We start from the raw sequence: 21655 nt of genomic DNA, 5'->3' as shown, positions 1-21655 counted from the left end.
TGTACTCCCACTACTCTTGTATGTGAATAGATCCAGTGGCTTGCTGACAAAGGAACTCGACCTGTTTAGCTCTGGCTATTTATTATCAGATTAGAAGAGCTGTCATCTTTTTTCACCACACCTTTCTAAAGATTGTCTTAGCATCCGTGACAGTCAGTGTGCAAGTTTGTTTGCTTTCACCAAGAATTAAAACCAGATATTTACATACAGTAGAAGACACACCCTTTTTCTTGACTGCTTTCTCAGTTTTAGTTCAGTTACAAATACAAAAATGTCAAATAAAATGTCTTCGGACAGATTCTTCACCTTCTGATAACACCTGAGTTTACTGGAGACGTGTGTGTGGGTGTATTTTGACGAGGCACCTGGGAAGGAAATACTTCCTTGTGTGACATCATGGGGAAAAATCAAAAGAAGTTAGCTAAGATACCAGGGAGGCGGTTGTGGGCCTCCACAAATTCCTTTATCCTATGGATAATTCTAGAAACCTGAAGCAGCCATGTTCATCTATTATACTCTAATGTAATCATTGTGGGAACTTCCAGTGGTTATAGAGTTCAGGAAGAAGACTGTTTCTGAATGAGTTATGGTCAAAATACACATTACCAAGGGGAGCATATTACCTGTTCTCTCAATTCAATTTGCCTGTTTTCCAAGCCATAAAAAGACTTAGTTGGGCTACTATATAAAGCTTGGAAATCAACGCTATTCCAGACATTTTGAATTGAAAAAGCTTCCTGGATGGGAAGCAGAATGTCTTCAAACTTGGAAAACAAATTCCACTGGTTTGTTTTTAAACTTCTCAAACTTTTTTTTGGAATGATTTTCATCTGTGAAACTATAATACTATAGTATAAGCATCATGGAAACTTCCAGTGATTATAATGTTCAGGAAGAAGGTTGGTTCTGAATGTGTTATGACCAAGATACGCTGAACCATAGAGCAAAGGGTTAAGACTTACAGCATGGAGATACAAAAATATATTCATCCATAATAACCATTGCTACACTTGAGTGGAAAATGAGAAGCCTTAGAAAATCAATACTAACTGGGAAATAAACAGGTGTGAGGATGGAATGGTCCAATTCAAAACATGGTTATCATGATGCATGAGAGAGCTTTAAGCTAAGAAACAGGTGCACGATCTAAGAAGCGTGTTAAATTCAAGGTTGGTGGACTGAATCTGTCCCACCAAGGCAATCTATCTGTCCCTCATGAAGCAAAAACACCAAAACAATTCTGAATACATCAGTTTATAGCTCCTAACCCTTCACCTTTTGTGTGGTCAACAGTAAGAACAAAGGAACTCCAGACTGCTGTAATGAATCCGGACACCCTTCAGCCTTACAGACATCTTAACGTGACCGACCCATTAATGAGGCTGGTTAAAATGGGATTACAGCCTTCTAGAAACACACAAAAAAAATTGTAGTGATGTAGTTAACAAATGTATCTCTCTGTTAGTGTTTGGACTAACAGGTTATTAAGTAACGTGTTACAGTTTATCCCAGTAATTGGCACTGTAACTAATTAGTTTGTAAAAGTCAATCTGTTACTCATTAATGAATGCTTTAAACATTCATTATTTATTACATACTGTGTAAAAATAAAGACTATAGTTTCCTGGTGTAGGCGCACGTGTTGGCAACGTGCGTGCCTAAGGGTGCGCAACTTCAGCACAGAGGAGACACGGATTCAATGTCAGCATTCCTACAGGAAAAGCACTCGCTGAAGCCCAAGTGTTTCTGTGATTTGCTCTTTATGTGCAGCAACAAAGACTTTATAAACTTTTTTTAGAAGCTGGAATTAACATCATCCTAATAGTGACTGACAGCTTTAATCAACACACTTTCTTTACTTTCTCAAGGCTGAAACAGTTTAAAACAGGTTTAAATTTTCCCAATCAAATATACTGGAATCATACAGTCCTGATAGGACTTTTTTTCTGGGATAATGAAACTCTGTTTAAATCTATTGCAAAATATATTTTGTTTTTGTTTAATTACTTGAATTTCATTATTGCATGTTTTTTTCTGCTTCATACCTATTATGTAGCCAAGGCAAGGCTGACAGTGTGCGAAAAAAAGTAATGCCAAAATATCTTATCTTTGTTTTATTATAAGCAAACATCATCACATGTACATAATTATATTGCAACACACTTCAATGCACACTTCACACTTCAAATAGTGTGATTTATTAATAAAAATAAAAAAAATCCTATATTCCACAATTGAACCACTTGCTGGATTTAAAATTACAATACCAGGAACATAAAAAGTAACTGCACGGTGACTTTGGTGAGTAACTAGGTAAATTCAATGAGCAGTAACTGGGTTACTAACTCAGTGACTTTTTTTGGAGAACCAAGTAGTGACTATAACTAGTTACTTTTTAAAGAAACTTGCCCAATCTCTTTTATAAAAACCAAAACATGCAATTAAGGACATCTACATGTGTCACTCAGAGTTTTTGGTCAAAATTGTAAAACTTCATAATGTAGGAATTAGTTTAGGTAATAGGTGGTTCCTATGCTTAACGAGCTGTTGATGGAAAACATCCTGTTTCCTTTTCCTACATACTTCCTTACTGTCTGCATTATTCCAACAGTGTTCATAATGCGACCGCTGATGCAATTTTGCTTTAGATTAAAGGTATACTGGAGGATTTTCTTGAGTTTTTTAAAAGACCCTGCACTCTCCACTTAAAAACATAATGCACATGCTCAACCCTGTACCCGCTCCCATGAGGGAACCCCTATTAAACATGTGCGAGAGCATGTATGAACCTATTTCTCCTTGTTTCACTAGCGATGATGTAAAATGGATTTCTCCAAATAGCATGCCAAACTTTACGTGTGGAGTAGAAACTTCGCAATTGAGGCATCAGTGGGAAGCCCAACCTGTGCTTTCAGTGTAGTGTGAAAGACTCTCCCAAAAACATTCTGATCTTCTTTCTCTCTTCAGAAGCCTTTCTTTTCTTCTCATGCACTTCGTAGACACTTTTTCTCTTACGACCCATTTTCAAAGAACCATGGTGAGAAAGGAAAGCTTTAATGAAACCGTATAAAACCATAGATCGCCACACATAAACGTCAGAAAGTGCTCATGCACTGAAAAAGATAGCTAATGGGATGAGCACGTAAGACAGCCTTACGTAAATATATCACCAGAATGACTGACAATTAGGAGGACCAATTATTTTGATGATCCATCCAACAAAATAAAATCCTCCACTATAAATTTAAGTATTGATCGGCGCCCATGTAATTAAATAGTGAGGTTTTTAACGTACAGAGTGGCTAAAATTGTAGTAAAGTAAATTTAAGCAAAACTGTAAAGTCGTGTCCTCTAAAGTTTTTTATGCATCTGCGATCTGCCTTTTTTAAGGCGTAATAATGATCATTTAAGTTCTACCAAAGGGCAAGGAAACTAATGCGAACTGCTAATTTGAAATAAATAAAAAAAATTAGAAAAAAAATCAGATTCGTTGGGTACTAAGCAAACAAATCATCTTAAAAGTATATCCGGATATAATGTCAGAGAGAGAAATACCACTACGTGTCTTTGCTATATAAACACAGACATGCAGTATTCTGGCTCTACTTGTTGGATTGCTTTAGGGCTACTGTTTCCGTTTTGTTGTCTTTAAATCAGTCGCCACCTGATGAAGGATTTTTGCTGGTTGCTGTAATGGAAGAACTTGCTGAATTCCACCTTATCACAAACCGTAATGTTGCTGTTAAAAAATGGGTTTTCTTTACCCAACAGTTAAAACATGCTCACGGCTGTATTATGACAGGATTCACACTTTGTGAGTTCCACTGAACACCTTATTAAAAACAACCAGCCCATAAGACTGCAATAACTGTACATCCTCTGTCGCAATACAGACCCAAGAAGGTCTCATGTAAACGCAGGCTCACCAAATCCGAGGCTGTTTTTATCAGTCTTTCCAACAGTGATAAAGATCCCCCACCCAACAGTAGCCCCCACACACCACAACATCTGCCTTCAGATGAGCAAACTCGACAACCCCCCCTCAGATATCTGTAAAACAAACCTCTGGTTTCCTTTTGCAGCACTGACAAGACGTGCGGAAACATCTGATAAATATTACGCTGTGGTTTTTTCACAGGATGTACTTGATACAGGAGACGACTGCGATGTTGAGGAAACCTGTTTCTTTTGTTTTTTTCTCTAGATAGACGTGTTTTTGGTTTCAGATGGGCCATATCTGCTTTCTGTCTTCAAAACTAACCATATTGCATATTAAAAGACCAACAGGTTAGGTCATTTTGAATAACATAAAACAATAAGTGAGTAAAAAAACAACAACTTTAGCTTTGTTATAAGCTACAAACCGTTTCATTACCTCCTTTAATTGCTGCCTTCAGGCAATTGACTTATTTTAGATTTTAGCCAGAGAGAAAATGTGCGTATATTTAAACAGAGATACTTAGATTTTAGAAGTATTTTTCTGCTTGTAATTTCTTTTAGCAATGTATTAAACGTGACTTTAAAGCTAATTTGAAAATATAATTTACATTTTTCAAACTATAAGGAAGATGTTTCTCTGTTGTTGGTTTAAAGTGCTGGTTGATTACACGTGCCATTCGTTAAAGGGTGTATGAAAGACTTTTTAAAGAATTAAATCATGTCAGACCAGCAACTTTTTTAAAGTAAAAAAAGGCCTGTCACATGATAGTTACCTTCATAATTAACAGTGGGTGTGTGAGGCTTCATCCCACCTGGAGCGTTCGTTACCAAAAGGTGTCATTTTCATCTGGCCAAACAGATGGAGAGTCCCTGAATCGTTTAGAATACTCCATGTTTTTATGTTGTGGTCCTAAGATGACTCTTTGTTCTGGTTTACTTGGACTTTGAAAGTTTTTCTTGCTCATATGTGTTGCCTTCGACTCATTGAGTCGAAGGCAATCCCTCAAACCAAGCATGCTTGTAGTGACAGTGGAGAGGAAAAACTCCCTTTTAACAGGAAGGAACCTCCAGCAGAACAAGGCTCAGTGTGAGCGGCCATCTGGGAACAAGAAGAGATCATCGTCTTTCCTTGAAACTGACATGGAGTAAATCAAATTTTATTCCCTTGGGATTATTCTTTTTGTTTGTTTTCTGATAACTCTCTCTGCCACCTGAAAATGGGCTGTCAACTATGTGACTCGATTGTGTTTGTTTATGTTAACAGCTAAAAATGTACCCAGAGGTTTTAAGATCTCATGTAACAAGTTGAAAGTGTGTACCCCAGAGGATCTAAAACATGCCCAGGAATATTTCAGCTAGTTGTGCAAACCAAAGAAATGATTTCATCAGAGAGGTAACCAGGAGGCCAAGTGGTAACGCTGGATAAGTTGCACTTATCTACACATCTGCAATTCATGAAATATAATGTTTATGTAAAAGTGTCAAAAGGAACTCACACAGGGTCCAATCTGCGGTTTGCAAGAAGCCACATGGGGGACACATCAAACATGTTGAATAAGGTGCTTTGGTGAGAATAAAACTGAACTTTTTACCCTGCATGCATGACCACATCTCCATGCTGAAACATGGCGGTGGCGGCATTATGCTGTTCCAGAGACAGAAATGCTGAGCGTAACCAAGTACTGGAAGGAGTTTGGAGTGGCGGCTTGGGTTTCTGAGTTTGAGCCCCACTCCCACAGGCTACCACTCTGGGTCACTGAGCAAGACCCTTAACCCCACACTGCTACCCGGGCGCCGCACAATGGCAGCCCACTGCTCCCCAAGGGGGATGGGTTAAATGCAGAGGTAAATTTCTCCAATTTGAGATCATTAAAGTTCAGTTAATTAATTTAATAAGAAACCCACAAGGAGCAGGAAAAAAGAAAGAAAAATTCCATTTATGGATGCAAACCATAGAACCAGAGTCAATGGCGTAACGACAGAACAATAGGCCCATAAGCAACATTATCTGGGTGGGGCCCATATGAAGTACAACACCCCCCACCCCCACCTCACCGCCACAGACAACAGACCCGAAATGTGCCCCATACATATACACTTAATCATTCGTCACCTTCACTAGACATGGATATACTTTAGTATATTCTGCTGTAAAATCAGTCTTATCGGGCTCCCCCCCTCACCCACGCTCTCTCCATTCATCTCCTGGTCACCATCTTTACTCTCTGCAGCAGCAATGTCCACCTCTCCCTCTTCGGTTCTTTGAAAGAACATCTTTATTTAGGGAAGTTTTTTCTGTTCTTCCAGCAGCTCTTCTTTCCTTTTTCTTTTCTGGAATCCGCTGAAGTACCTCTTTTTGGTATCGCTAACACATTGTATGTAATGGTTATGGTTTTAATGTACGCTCTGGGTTACCCAAAATTCCAAGTCGTCTCTCAAACACATAGTTCTTTTAAGATATTTATTGCGGTTTAAAACATATTGAGTGTATTTTTTTTAGCAACCATCTAATGAACTATACACAGTTATTAGCATAGTAATTAAAAGTACCACTGTCCCGGCTCACCATCCTGTTGAAATCTGTCATGTGTTGGGGTATAAATCCCTGTACATCAGAGAATAGACTTTAAAATACTTCTGTTCATCTATAAATTCCTGAATGGCTTAGCACCTAAATACATCACAGACTTGCTATCAGTGTATCAACCCTCCAGCCCACTCAGGTCTCCTGGCTCCAACCTGCTCTGCATACCTAGAACCAGAACTAAACATGGAGAAGCAGCATTTAGTTCCTATGCTCCACTTATCTGGAACAAACCTCCAGAAAACTGTAAAAGTGTGGAAAGCCTGAGTTCCTTTAGATCCAGACTAAAAACACATTTGTTTAGGATTGCCTTCGACTGTTCTAGTTAAACAGTTCAACTGAAACATCATTAGTTCAACTTTTTTTTATTTTCTTTGATCCAACTGTTTTTAGTGTTCTTTTTTGTTTCTGCATTTTTTTAATATTTTTTTTTTTACTTGCTTTGATTCTGTTTTATTTTTGTATATCTTAATCATGTAAAGCACTTTGCATTGTCTTTGTACGAAATTGTGCTATACAAATAAATTTGCCTTGCCTTGCCATAAATAAGGTCCGGTCAATCAACCTTATATCAGGTGGGTATAAGAATTTTTCGCACCATTATATCTGTAAAGAGACATTCTAGTCCACAATTGCATAGGAAGGCAACCAGGTGTCAGTGATGGGGCCCCTAAGAGGTCAGGGGCCCCTAAGCAACTGCAGTCTGCTGCTTACCAATAGTAACGCAATTGTATACTTTGAAATGGAAACACAATGAAATTCTGCTAAAAAGACTAAATTGAAGGAGACAAATCAAAAAGTGCCCCAAAACACGAGCAGCCCTCTGCGGTTATTTATTCATTAAAAATAGCAAAAAGAGGAAAGGAAGGGAAATGACGCATTGATGTGAGTCATTGGGGCCGTTACAGTAGACTGGGAAATCATAGTTCAAGTAGAGCGGAGGAGGAAGAAAGCCCCCAGAGAGACAGCCGCTGCGAAGCAGAGGACAGCTCACAGCTTCACATCAGAGGATTAACAGAAACAGCAGCTCTCTGTTTCTCTACGAATCAAAAGCTGTTTAAGATGTTTTTTTCCGCCGTGTTAACGCTGCTTGTCGCCGCGTGCTCCCTGCAGGTGCGCTGTTTCCCACGCTGCCAGGTGAGCCTGCACACATTTAATGGCAACATCTGGATTTAAAACACCCCGGGATTGATTTAGACCCAATTAATACAGGACATTTCACTTTTGCATTATACCTTTTCTTTAAACTTTGTGAAAATGTGCATATTTCATCAACTTCTATTTTTTTCTCCTCTGCTTATTTTAGGAGGGTGACCTAATAGGTGAGTTTAATCTTTTTTCTTTACCTATAATTGTTCTACAGTGAAATGTCGATCAGGGCAGTGGGGTATATTCGTTTATGTTTTTCGATTAAAAAAGTGATTTGACATTTTGAAATATAAAACTATTTCATCAATATTATTTTTTTGTATTTCAAAAAACGTTAAGTAGAAATGTATATTTATTTCTATATGATTAAACTGCTTAAAGTTAGTTAAACGTCAGATGACAGAAAATAAAAGAAACTACAAATAAATAAATATCACTATTCTTCTAAATAGTGATATATACTATGACTGTGGGGGGCGCTGTTTCCTCTTTAAAAGTTGAACAGTAGTATATATATATATATATATATATATATATATATGTATATATATATATATATATGTATATATATATATGTATATATATATGTATATATATATGTATATATATATATGTATATATATATGTATATATATATATGTATATATATATATGTATATATATATGTATATATATGTATATATATGTATATATATATATGTATATATATATATATATATATATATATATATATATATGTGTGTGTGTGTGTTTGTATTTTTTGTACCATCCAAAATGGCCAACTTTCCAAATAATTTGGATAAGAAAAAGCATTGAAAAAAAAAAAAAAAAAGTTATTTAGCTACATTTGTAAAGTCAACATTGATAATGCCCACACCGGCCATAGATGGACAGTGAAGTCACATAGATAAATGTTATTTCATCTCTTTTTTTAAAATCTTTTCTGTAAGCAATAGTAGATAAGTTGATAATAATGTTTTATGCTTTGGACATTTTGACACAGTAAAGAAAGAGTTCACAAAAATGCATATTACTGAGTTTGCTGCTCTAAGAAATGCAAATGATTACCTCAAACCAGCAACTTTCTACAGTCTACATGATGCAGCAGGCATATTGGAAACAAATCAAAATGTAAACATTAGCTGGTTCTCTTGCTGTTGTTCTTTTAATCCTACTTTAACCCTTTAGAGGGCACTCAGTGAAATACTTTGAAAATCAATATTTCAAGCCAATAGTGTTATTGGAATCCAGAACAAGACCTTATTAAAATTTGGATATTTTGATGGCAAAAATGTATGTTAAGGTAATAACAAGAAACACCAACTTGCTCGAATATATTAAGAAAAATAACAAAAGTGCTTCTATAAGAAAATCATGAAAAACACTCTCAGATGGAAAGAAACACATTTATTTTTGTTTCAACATAATCTTAGAGGCCTTAATACTGATACTGACAGTTACATTTTTACTTTACAAACCTAAATATAATTTTTAACTAGGCTTATTAACTTTTTTATTTTACTTTTTAACTTTTCAAATAGCTCTTTACCTTTTTTTCTCGTTAACTTTTTTCAAAATTAATTTACAGTAGGTAATATACAATTTGAAGGCTCATCTAATTGGTGAGATGCCAAAATAACATGTACAGCCATGTAGCAGCATCTTTGCGGGACTCCATTTGTAAGGCGTATGCAAGTGATCAAAAATGGTAACCTGCCCTATAAAGAGTTAAAATGAAAGTAGGAAACGACCCGATTTGGTAATACAAGTTGAATTGAAGCTGTTAAAAGAAAATTTTTATGTTTTCAACACAGAGCAGAAAAGGGGCTCCCCATTTCAACTAAAGATTTCCTGCTTTATAATGAAAACAAAGCAGCAAAAAAACAAAACAAAAAACTTTTCTTTGTACTTTGTTACTGGTTTCTGAACATGTAAAAACATACATAGCCTTTTTGTTGGCTCCTCTCTATGTGAACAGATGTTGCTGAGGGATGGTGTCCTATAAGTCTGACCTCCTCCCCCCTGATAAGGGAAGACAGAGGATATTCTGAAAAAATAACAGTCCAGGTTTGGAAAAACACTAAAGGTACGTTCTGTATTTCTGCTAGTGTGCTGACACACATTTATCTGTAAGCGTTTCCTCATCCCGTTTAAATAAGTTACTGAGAAGTTTCTCAAACTGCTGTCTTTTAGACTTTCATCAGCTTGAAATACACAGAGGACATACACCACCTAAGCTTATAAGAAAATGCAAACAGAAAACAAAGGTTTGTATTTGAATATTGTTTACATTTTCATGATATATCTAAGCTCACCATGTTTATATATTGTCTTTAATGGAACCATATTTTATTGCACCTAAGATGGAATTCGGCATAAATTGTTGTTCGCATCCAAGAATCTCTTCACTGGTAACTACCTGTCATGAACTAACCTATTACCGGAAACAGTAAACACAGACGTTGAAATAATTATTTTTGGTTATTTTTCAGCACAAGCTGGAGTTAAAGTTCGAAGCTGATGCAACAAGGAATGTTTCAGTGTCCTTCATCTCAAAATCTTTAAACTGCAGTGTTTCTTACCTTGTTCCAGGTAAGATATTTTAGACATTACAATTAACCATCCTCTTGTCTCCCTTTCTTTAAGTAAAGAGAAAACTTTGTCACAGCAGCAAGAAATTCATTATAAACCGTGATGTATAAAAGATTGCGCTGATTTCTGTCTTGTTCTGCAACATGGGGAGCTTTTAAAACTATGAATTGAATAGTCTTAGTGACCCATTTAAACCATATGGTTCACTTTCTATTCAATTCAATTTTCAATTCAGTTTATTTCTATAGCACCAATTCACAACACATGTCATCTCAAGGCACTTTACAGTTCACCAGATCATACAGTCAAAGTGATTCAAAGTTTTCTATCTAAGGAAAACCAGTCGAAAACTAATTGACTCAGATGCAATCCCTCACAATAAGCATGCTTGTAGCGACAGTGGAGAGGAAAAACTCCCTTTTAACAGGAAGAAACCTCCAGCAGAACCAGGCTCAGTGTGAGCGGCCATCTGCCAAGGCCGACTGGGGTTCAAAGAGACAGAAGCAGAGATAAAAAAAAAAGCAGCTATAAAAGGCTACTATAATGAGAAACTGCTCCGAAAAAGGCATTAGATACAGTTGTAAGTTGTAATAATTGATAGTGAATGTATTAGGGGTGTTTTTTAAAGGCTTGCTGAGATTTTAATGACCAGAATAAGATCATTGAGATAACAAACACTTTTTAATATGCATCTGAGCATCTAAATAATGAGTCTTAGGTGCAGGGTTATAAAAATGCAATTGAACAAGTTTTAAGAACCAGTTTATCATCTGATGGTTAAAAGCTTATTTCCACTAAATCTATTTTTACCATAAAGGTAGTTTTTTGTTAGATGAGTCAAAGGAGTGCAAATCTATGCAAAAAGTCATATATGTCTGAGGTTGCATGTTGCAAAAACAAATGGAAAAAAAAAAGTTGAATCATTGTTATAGTTCATCAGGATCTAGATTTAGTTATTTATTTAGATTATTTTTTTTATGTCTTACTTCAATTTTAGTTGCTTTCTTGTCTGCCTTAGATCCGTGGCCAAACTTCACTCTGTCTGTGAATAAGTCGTCCAAAATCATTTCGGTAGACGTGGATTCTGGAGAAGTGGTGAAAGTCAGGTTGTGTTATGAAAAACACGGCCACTGCCACGGCGGAAACCCACAAGCCATTGTGAGAATTTGAGTCCCATTCATCTAAATGAAGATTTACTTTTTATGTTATTTATTTACTACCTTCATATATCTGTGCGTTTCTTTTCCCCCAGAATCGCTCAGCTGTTCTAAGCATCCCCTACCTGCTGCCCTGTGTGTGCGTAGAGGTAAGAAACATTCAGAATAATGTTATGTTTTGGTGACGTTTCAGTGGTTTTCATGTTTCTATGTATCCGTTGTCTTTACTGGCAGGTGTATTACAACTACATAGATGCTGCAAGACATAAAAAGTGCCCATTTGAAAATCAAAGCCTTATTGGTGAGTGTGGCTGGTGAATCATTTATTTTCTATGAAGGGAAACCTTTTCACCTCTCTCAACTCAAATGTCGCTGATTTGGGGAATTTGTAATATGCATAAGAGTTTCTTCATGTTCAAGCTTAAAAAACAGTCTGCCTTAGACTTCTTCTCTGTTAGCATTTTAAAAGTGAGCAGTTTCCAGCAACGATTCTGCTGAGAGTGATGTTGTTATATAAAGGGTGATGCATCACAGAAAACACAGGAAACTGTTGCAACCTCAGCTCAGAATATGAAAATAGTTTCCTCTGTCCTATTTTTGTTGTTTCTCTGAAATTATGTCCAGATACGTTTGAAAAGTTCCTGAGAAAGGGACTTCTGTAATTCTCTGGTATGCTTGACGTTGACTTCTGGTTTTGATACCTTGATCAATTTTTTAATATAGTTTCTGTTGTTTTGTTTTTAGCACAGATTTTCCAAAAGTTAAAAACTTGGCTGCTTGGTCTTTCACTCCATAGATCTAGATCATATATAGATTATTGTGTCTGCCAGGATGATCTTTTAATGCCACATTTATTCGTGGAACGTACATTAATGGACTCTAGGTTGAAGTTTTGTTTTTATTTTCTCCATTGAACAAATAATTTTTCTCAGATATCCCAAGCCATCAGAAGTAGTAATCTTCTGTCCATCTGGTCACTTCATGCAAATATGTCCTGCTTATGCTTCTCAACTAAGGGTTTAAGCTCTGCACTGGTGGCAACATGATTCTGTCAATAATTAAGCCCTATACACGATCGCTCAGTCTTGAAGACTGTAAATCTTTCTTAGCTGCAGCTGAATCTCTCACACAGACATTCTTGATAATACATTAAACTTGTTTTGGTGGAAATATATCAATCTTCGATTTTCATTTGTTGCATATTTTTATTTAAACATAAACAATTTTCTAGTCTTAATGACAAAAAGTGCTAATACTAACTTTTTATTGATCTGTTTGATAGGTAGAGTGTCTCTGAGCTTTCCCTGAGCTCCTAACATGGCTGATGTAGGAAGTAAACTGATCGTTTTATGCTAGGGAACAAGAAAAACATAACAGCCAAAACCTGATAAAAATATTTTGAAGGTATAGTTGAGGATTTTCTTTTTCCGGGTGGATCATTCTGGTGATATGTTTACATGAGGCCGTCCTACGTGCTCCTCTCCATTTGCACTTAGCGATGGTGAGCATTGATCACTATTTATTCACTGATTGCCTGAAAAAATCGAAGCCACCGTCCGCCATGTTGATACTCCCCACTCCCACGGACTAAAAATGCCTACACATGTAGCATTTGTCTGCAAAAACAAGCAGTTTGCCGGCTGTGGGAAGACATTACACAGGTACTTTCACTGTCAGTGTCAGTGTGTGCATACATACTTGTATGTATAGTTTTTTTTTTCAAATTATCAGTTTGGTTTTTTTTGTAACTAAGAGCAAAAAGCAAAAGTTGAACTTGATGTTGCCTGTTATTTTACCAATTTATGTTATTTTTCTAGTGTAGAAGCTGAAGCTCTGTGGAGTTATTAAATTGGTTCATTCATTTAGCCTAATGCACAGACACAGCATAAAAGTATACGGCATGGCACATTTTGCAAATAGAAAAATACTATAGCATTAACAGACATGTGCTTGTAATTCAGTATTTATGTAAAATCTTAAAATTACGTCTAAGATGTAATTACCATAACAATTTAATAAATACATGTATATTACATTCAATTTTACACTTTTGGAACATCAGTATTATTATGCTCCATTAACACATTAATTTTATGATGATAGATTTATATATGTTATGTTACAAGATTTAGAGACTTTATTGACTTCCTAATGACTAAGCAATGTGATTTGCCTATTTTTGTATTATTAGTTAAAATAATCTACTTATGCAATTAAACAGCAAGTGTTTATTAAAATGATGAATTTATCTTTATTTTAAAAGTCTTAAGTCCCCCTGAAAATGAAAACATCATCGTTGTTTGATGCTGTAGCGCATGTATACCTGCTTGTTTAAACACTTCCTATTTCCTTTCTATGCTGAAGGCTGTTACTTATTACATTTCAGTTGCGTTTACGCAGGGCTAAACATTAAACAAATGTAATTTTTTCAGTTTAATATTTGCTCTTTACTGATGACATTGTGGATTATTGAGAGATGCTGTTAAGAGTCCCACAGACCATGATCTTCTATAAATACAGCCACAGGGATTTGGGAGTCACTGCATCCAAAAATAAACCCTTAAAATGAAAAAATAAAAAATAAAATGCTCATGTCATGTTTAAGCTGTTCTGGGACAGGTGGATCTTTAAATGAAAAACATTTGAAAACGCACAATAAAAAACGCATCTGCTTGGTTTGTTTGGGGGCACTTTGTTGTTGTAAGTAAGGTGCATCCGTGTAAAAGTTGGTGCAGAAATGTGTGCTGGAGGTTTGTGGAAGAAATTGTCTGTTTAGTTTGCGGATGGATGCAGACATGCTTAGCCTAGCCTGTCCTGCTTTCATTTTCTGTGTGTGTTCTTGTTGTTAATACTTTGTGGACCGCATTTTGTGGGGACCGATGCCTGAAATCCACTAGGGGAATTGCTGTGTTTGGGTCAGAAGTCACGTTTAGGACTAAGGTGTGAACTGAGTTCAGGGTTAGGTATGAATCCATAATTGTTAGGTTCAGTGGAAACGCCCCACAAAGATGGTGAGACAAGTTCAGATGTGTGTGTGTATGAATCCACGCAATATGATTTTAAGTCGTAGGGAAGTCATATTTAAATTTCAAATCATTCTGGCTTAAACATTTATATAAATGTACTTTTTATCAGACCATGTTGTCCTAAAGTTAGAAAATTTCTATTTAAAAAAAAATCCAGTCTTAAAATCTGTGGGTTTTTTTTTTAATCATTATTTTATGCAGGCCAGTTAGTTATACGTCAGCTTGTACACCTAAATTCGGCCAATCATATATCAACGGTCATCTGTCAATCAAATTTTTTCAGTCATAGCACCTGTATTCATATGTCTTCGGCAGGCATAGAGTTAACAGAACTGGCAGCGTTGCAAGACAAGGGCTCTAACATGTACGGCTGTAAGCCTTCTACACCAAACCAAGCTTCTACCACCCTGGCGTCCTCTTCCACAACAACTCCGTCCCCGCTTTCCTCCTCTAAATAAAAAAATGTATGATGGAGGAGACTCATCCACGACCTCTGTCATACGTGTAAAGTCGGGCACCACTCAGGAGAATTTTGAACTCCAACCGTAGGAACAGTCGCATCCCTAGGACTTTAAAGCAACACTGCATAACTTTTGACCTAAGTTGCAGCTTATTGTTTAATAAATTATAATTAAGTCAGTATACAGCAGTTGGTGCATATTGATACAGTTACTTATGTAACTGGAGAAGGTCATATCTGTCCCTGAATTAGCCATGTGACCCAGAGTGACGCTTCATGGCCATCTGAGTTCCCCTTAAGCCTGAGAGTTAACTAAACTAAAAGATGTAGTTAGCCAAAATGACTTGCCATGACTTCTCAATCTGCTGGTCCAAAGTGAGCTGCTATCAGATTCCAAAACACCAAGGGGACATTTATGATCTGTTATGGTGATGTATGGATGGTTTGAACTTGATATGAAGGGAAATTTGCATGGACAGAAACTGAGAGGTCAGCAGTTTCAGTGATGGTCAACAAAGTGAGGATGCACAGACGGTGGTGTGAATGGAGGCAGGGTCGGGCACATGTCAGATAACTGTTGGTTTATACTCTGAAGTAAAGGAAAGCAGTAAAAAAAAAGTGATGGTGCCATCTATTGGCCAGTACAGCTGTGGGTTACCATGGAGACAATGGAGGCATGCTGTAGCAGAGTCATTGTTTACTTTAAGTATCTGATAGACTACAACACAAACCTCAGAAATGCATTTATCTTCTAATGAGACAAACAATTTATCTTTTACGGCCCCACTGGATAAACCTTACATCAATGTTTTGTATAAAATCATTTAACAGACACCAAGGATATTCTGCAGAGTTCTACAGTGCAAGTGTTTACCTCTTACCTGTCATGGAGCTCAGTGTGTCCAGCCCAGGCACTGGATGTCTCTGCTGCCCTCTGCTGGATGATTCACAACCTTACCTGTATACCGCTTCCCAACTCCACACTGGAGAGGGAATATGGACCAACTCTGGTAATATCTGAACCATTTAAACATTTTTTTTTCTCACAAATAATGTTTTATTCTTCAAATATCCTGTTTTTTTTTTTGTACAGAGACTCAAAACATCCACAGTGGATAAACACCCCCAGATATGTGTGCAGGTGAGACTCTCATATATTATCTCATCTACTTTTTTTTTTTTTTTATCGTGACACCAACATTTTATTCATTCTTTTTGACAGTTTTATATTCAAAATAACCACAATATCTCTTGCCTCTCCCTGGAAGGTGAGTCAGATCTAGTGTTTATACTATTTATACATGGTCGGTTACGCTTCAGAGCTTATCTGAATATTTTGACTCTCTCTTCTCTTGACCTTTACAGATAAACCTTCTTGGGAGACACATGTCACAGCAGGCATTCAAAGCGTTTGGGTCCATATTATCTCCACTGTGCCTGCAAGGTTTTCAGCTCAACTCTGTGTCCTTACTGAGTCTGGTTGTCTGCCCAGAGGGCCACTCCACTCTGCAACAATGGTTAGTTTAGATGGTTGCATTCATTTTGCATTCATTTAATTCTCGTTTTTTTAGAGGGGAATGCACATTTATTGGCACTTTTATTTGAATTTATATTCAAAACACAAGTAAAAAGAGACAAAAAAGACCAGTATTACCTCAGTTATATTGTAGGTGATCAGATGAAGCTTACAGACAAGTAAAGCTATTTTGGGTGAATACATTAAAGTACTTGAGGTCATCCATCTTTTTAGACTGGATTAGAAACAATACATTTTAACAGAGTTAGAGATTCATCTGAAATACTTTTGACAAGTGCAGAGAAGGAATAGTGACAAATTAGGTCTTGGCTGTGTGGAATGTCCGCCCTAATCACCAGGTCCCTCATTCACTATATAGAGCGGGGACTATATAGTTGACTTTGTAGTGAACTCAGTTAACTGACCATTTGGACAGATGATCACTAATTTTCGCTCCCCATTGGTCACGGGACTCCGCCTCCCTACACGGTGCCCCCGCCATCTTTGTTATTTGTTGCCACTGTCGGGTAGCGACAGCGAGCAGCTCTGACAACAAATCCCATAATGCTTTCCGAGGAGAGCTCCACTCACAAAGCATTCCGGGATATATCTGCTCGTCTAGTGGCATGGATAATCACTACTTTCCAAGGTGCAATTTGGAAAATTTCGAGTCAACTGCTTTTTCATCCACTAGACTTTTGAACACTCATTTAAAATGGCGTAACCTCTATATAGTGCCCTATATAGTTATTAGGGCACATGCAGACACAGCTGTTATATTGGGGAAACGTCTAAAAAAGTAGAGCAGAGGAAGTCGGTAGATGTAAATTGTTGGTTGTTGTATTTTAACATTGAGCCTGTGAGTAGGTGACTTGTCATCTTGCTTTTTCTGTTTTTTTTTAAACAGATTTCTTATCATTGTCAGCACTAAAATGAGGCATCTCTGAAATCTTTGACATGTTTGTTCTGCAGCTCAATCGGCCACCTGAGCCTTAGCTCTAACCAGGACAAATTTGCTGGATATCGGGCCCCTCACTCTTTGACCTCCCCCCATATATACACATATAAAATGAAAGTCTTTATTGATCAATTAATATAGTAATGGGGAATCTGATTAAAATTAAAATTGATATTTGCTTAAGTTGTGCCTAAAAATGTACAATTTAAATAACCTTTTTGACTACTTATGCTAAAGCTTGTAAACAAAGTCATCTTACAAATCCAAATCATTATGTCTGAAGTTTTTGTAGCAAGAATAATTTTAATTAGAAAAGTGAGAGATGGGTTTAATTAATGTTTAATTAATGTTTTTACCATATGGCTTTTTAGTAGAAATATTTATCTAGTAATTAATAATCATTTAAATAATAATAAATATATTTATTTAGGATAAAAATATGTTTTCTTAATTTGATGCATGGGTTGCAAGTCTTGTTGAAATGTGAATTTTAACTAATAGAAATAAGCCATCTTTTTAATGTATTTAAGTAATCCTAATGATAGACTACTGCTTGTGGGACATGTTTTAGATTTTTACTCAAACCGTTTAGTTCAAAAAGTTTCTGTACAGAGAGCATGCTGTCTGAAAATAAAACCAAAACTCTACCTGTGGTTTGAGGCGTGTGTGAGGCGTGTTCCTCACGTGATAGTCGCTGTACAGTTTCTAAATGGGCGGAGAGGAAAATGAAGGCTCTCCTCATTTCTACTTGTAGTACAGCAACATTCTATACTTAACGGAAGCATCTTTATTAACTCGGAGAGGCTGTACCAGTGACCACACCTTTTTCTGGGAATGTAGGGTGGGGTTGTACTTCTTGAATACTTCAAGGGAAAATTGGAAGAAGCAATAATGAGAAAGGATTTTATTTAAATATCAGGCCTAAGTGTTTCTGCACATGTAGCCAAATCTTCTCGGCTATGAGTTGATATTTGGATGTGGTTCTGGTCCCCCCACCTCTATCCTGGATAACTGACTCTGTTGTCTCTGATCTGCTCTGGCGACCCCTAGAGGAAATATCTGGAAGAACAAGTAATAATAGACTGCACATGCACTTTATTAGTTACAGCTTATACTACTACTGCATTGGAGCCCTTTTGCATTTCTTAATACGTAGATCCTGATTGTATACATTCAACAATGGCGTTTGAAACATTTCGCTGAGATTTTGGTCTTATTGATGTAACGAAAAAGCATAATTGAGGCAGATTTGTTAACTAAAGCAAATCTTTATGCCAGCACATCCCAAAGTTGCTCAGTTGGACTGAGATGTAATGACCTTAGAGGCCATGCTGAAAGGGAGTTTAACATTTAACGGGCTTTAAGACATTGTGTAAGTAGCATTGAAATAGTCACCAAGATTTTAAAGCTTACAGAAGGTAGTGTGCACATAGTTTAATAAAGCAAATATAAATTTGGGTTATTTGTGATATCAAATGTAAATCTACAATTAAATTGCAATTTGATGTTTTTGCTACTGAAAAGTACATTTCAGGTTGCTAAAAGTTGTGACCTCTCTCTTCTGCTATAGCCCACTGATCAGAGGATAGTTGTACCCATTCAAGACATCACCGAGAAACCATGTATACAGGTAAAAAAAAGAAAAAGAAAAAAAATGACAAGGATGAATATCTGACTGTGTGTTTTGTTGTCTTTATGAAGTTTTTTGCCTTTTTTTCTTAAGGTGTGGCAGTCAGATCCAGCTCTTATTGGCCGCCGAATCCTGTGCCCGGACTGTAAGGCATCACACGCACCAAACACCCATTTTGCATTCTTTTTTTTAATGTGCTTGAATGCACATGTAACTCCTAATCAAAACATATGCCAAACTTGCCTATGTTTGTGTTTTTTAGTCACACGGAAAAGGTGGGGTGTTTGTGCAGGTGGTGTTTTAGTATTTGCAGTCACCGGCACCTTACTTGGATTTCTCCTCCATCGTGCTTTAAAAAGTGGAATGGCAGGTTGGTTCTGTTGTCCTCTATTATATCTGTTGCACAATGATTATGTTTGCACATCTTACTGGTATAAACACAAAATTTCTATCTTGCCTTGCACCCAGGTTTGTTGACCATTCAGAGGCCACTGCTGATGGTCTGTTCGTCCAGTCAGTCGGCCCACATCTCTGCAGCCTGTGCCCTGGCATCGATTCTGCAGGAGGAGCTGGGTGCATCGGTGGACACCACTTTATGGGCCCAGAGCTCTAAAACCAAGGCTTGGAATGGCGCTAGCGTGGCAGATCTGGGTCCACTTCCTTGGTTGTATGGACAGTGGGAAAATATCCTTGAAGAAGAGGGAAAAATACTGATCGTTTGGAGTTCTGAAGCTAAAAGGATGTATCAGAGATTAAGAACGAAAATGGATAATAGCCTGAGACCTGAAAAAATCAGAACATTAATGCCTGATTATTTAAAACCTAACGGATGGAAACTTGGAAAAAATAAAAAAAATAAATATTTGGAAGATAAAGGAGTTGAAAGTTTAGAGTATGATGACTCAGAAAAGGAGCCATCTGCAGTGATAGAGCCTGTGTTTGTTGGAGCTCTGGCCGCTTTAGAAGGGGCTCTGCAAGAGGGCAAGTGCAAAGATGTCACCATTGTCTTCTTCCAGGGCCTCTGCTGCAGCAAGGACATCCCACAGGCCTTCAGAGGGGTCCCTCACTACTGTTTACCACAAGAATTCAGCGGATTCATTCAGGAGATGACAGAGATGAGGGGAAGGACAAATAGCAGAGAGTCCAGATGGCGCTGCTGGCCCAGACTCCTGTCTAAAGTTCTGTCTGTATGGCTGGCTCGCCAGCTCACCCAAAGGCTACAAACAGTTCTACCTGACAAACGGACAGAAAGTGTCTCGTCTACCAAAACATCAGGTCAGAGCGACTGCAAGTGAAAGCTGTCCTTTGCAGACAGGAGGTCCTGCACATGTCGCCATAGGAACAGTAATGCTTTGAGCTCCAGTTTCAAGTGCCAGACGTTAGTCCTGCAGCGAAACATGACACTCAAGACTCTGGAAGGTGTCATGTCACTGGTGAGCCCCCTGAGGCTGCGTGCTGGAACCAGTCGATGTTTTCCCCAATTGATTTGCATATTAAGGAGACGAAAACACGGTCCTATCCAGTGGATTGCAGCACTCAAAACAGAAGCTGCTTTATACTAAGCTCTCGTGACAGAAGCCACAGTGAACACCTGCCTTATCTCTGCAGATATCCTGACCATTATGAAAATGGGCTTGCAAATTATTACCTCACCGCCTTTGTGTCCCTGCCTAGTGTGTTCGCACGCTGTGACAGTGCAGGTGACAGACATTTGCGTAGGATTTTCTAAACACGCGTTCAAAGCTAAAGCAGTCTCATGATTTCCTTTATTAGAGAGCAGCATGTAAAAAGATGAAGATGAATGTCTTTTTTACAAGTTAACTGGATGCAAATGTTAAATGTTTGTTGTTTGGACCCTGCAAGGTCAACCATGTTTGCTTTTACCAACTCTGATTGTGTTGAACACATACTACCTCTTGTATTCAAATTTAAGCCAAGGCATTGCGTTTACAACACTTTATTTAGATAATTTATCACCTGGAGTCATTTGAACAGAAAAAGTTAAATCCAGTATTAAGTATTTATTTCAGTGTAACTTGGTACCTCAATCTCAAAGCATTAGAGCCAAAAAGCATGACAGGTATTTCCCCATGTCTTCCCCACTTGTACTTCACAGACCCATTAAAGGTCAACCGTAAACTATATGCAAGACAACTTTAAACTGTAAACTTACACCTCAGCAGGATCTCCACACAAATATGATTGCCACTTTAGAAAGATGTTTGTACAGTTCTTGTTTGTTCTTGCTGCTTCTGTAAACAGTGTTTAAGGTGAGCCTAGCACTGTTGACATTATAAACCTGTGAATACAAGATAATAAAATGCTTACAATGGAAAATGTCTGTAAGGAAAGGTTTATAGCATGTAATGTTTTGTAAAATAATATTTTGTGGGCATTTATACTACAGAGCCTTGGAGAAGTATTTGCACAAGCCTTGAACATTTTTACATTTAGGCACATCAAGACAAACAATAAACAGTTTTACTGGGGTGTTAGGTAGAAGACCAGTACAGTTGAGCATACTGGTGAAGTCGGAGGAAATCTACAACTCAATACAACTGTAGCAGCAAAGCTTTAAAGGTATAGTGGAGGATTTTCGCAAACTTTTGAAAAGATCTTCACTTTAAAAAAAAAAAAAATGCAC

At 37.3% G+C, this 21655-nt stretch overlaps 1 protein-coding gene across 1 annotated transcript; it reads left to right on the top strand.

Annotated features, from left to right (window-relative positions):
- The first annotated feature begins 7409 nt into the window (after positions 1-7409).
- Positions 7410-21655, top strand: LOC119774060 (interleukin-17 receptor E). Its single transcript, XM_038271360.1, has 17 exons — positions 7410-7660; positions 7830-7845; positions 9651-9758; positions 9866-9939; positions 10036-10083; positions 10165-10264; positions 11283-11422; positions 11517-11570; positions 11656-11722; positions 15739-15917; positions 16001-16048; positions 16130-16175; positions 16273-16424; positions 18952-19011; positions 19105-19156; positions 19274-19381; positions 19480-21655. Exons 1-17 carry the CDS (start codon positions 7586-7588, stop codon positions 20304-20306), a joined length of 2154 nt encoding a protein of 717 aa, XP_038127288.1. The 5' UTR covers positions 7410-7585; the 3' UTR covers positions 20307-21655.

This window comes from Cyprinodon tularosa, unplaced genomic scaffold (assembly GCF_016077235.1).
Source record: "Cyprinodon tularosa strain WSP-4 unplaced genomic scaffold, ASM1607723v1 ctg8, whole genome shotgun sequence".
NCBI classification, from domain to species: domain Eukaryota; kingdom Metazoa; phylum Chordata; class Actinopteri; order Cyprinodontiformes; family Cyprinodontidae; genus Cyprinodon; species Cyprinodon tularosa.
Note: the sequence above shows the minus strand (reverse complement) of the source record. Positions and strands in the feature narration are given on the sequence as shown.

Coding starts and splice junctions, on each gene's coding strand:
- LOC119774060 (XM_038271360.1), top strand. CDS start 7,586: ATGTTTTTTTCCGCCGTGTTAACGCTGCTTGTCGCCGCGTGCTCCCTG. Junction 9,940..10,035: donor AATGCAAACAGAAAACAAAG/GTTTGTATTTGA, acceptor ATTGCACCTAAG/ATGGAATTCGGCATAAATTG. Junction 11,723..15,738: donor TGAAAATCAAAGCCTTATTG/GTGAGTGTGGCT, acceptor ATCATTTAACAG/ACACCAAGGATATTCTGCAG.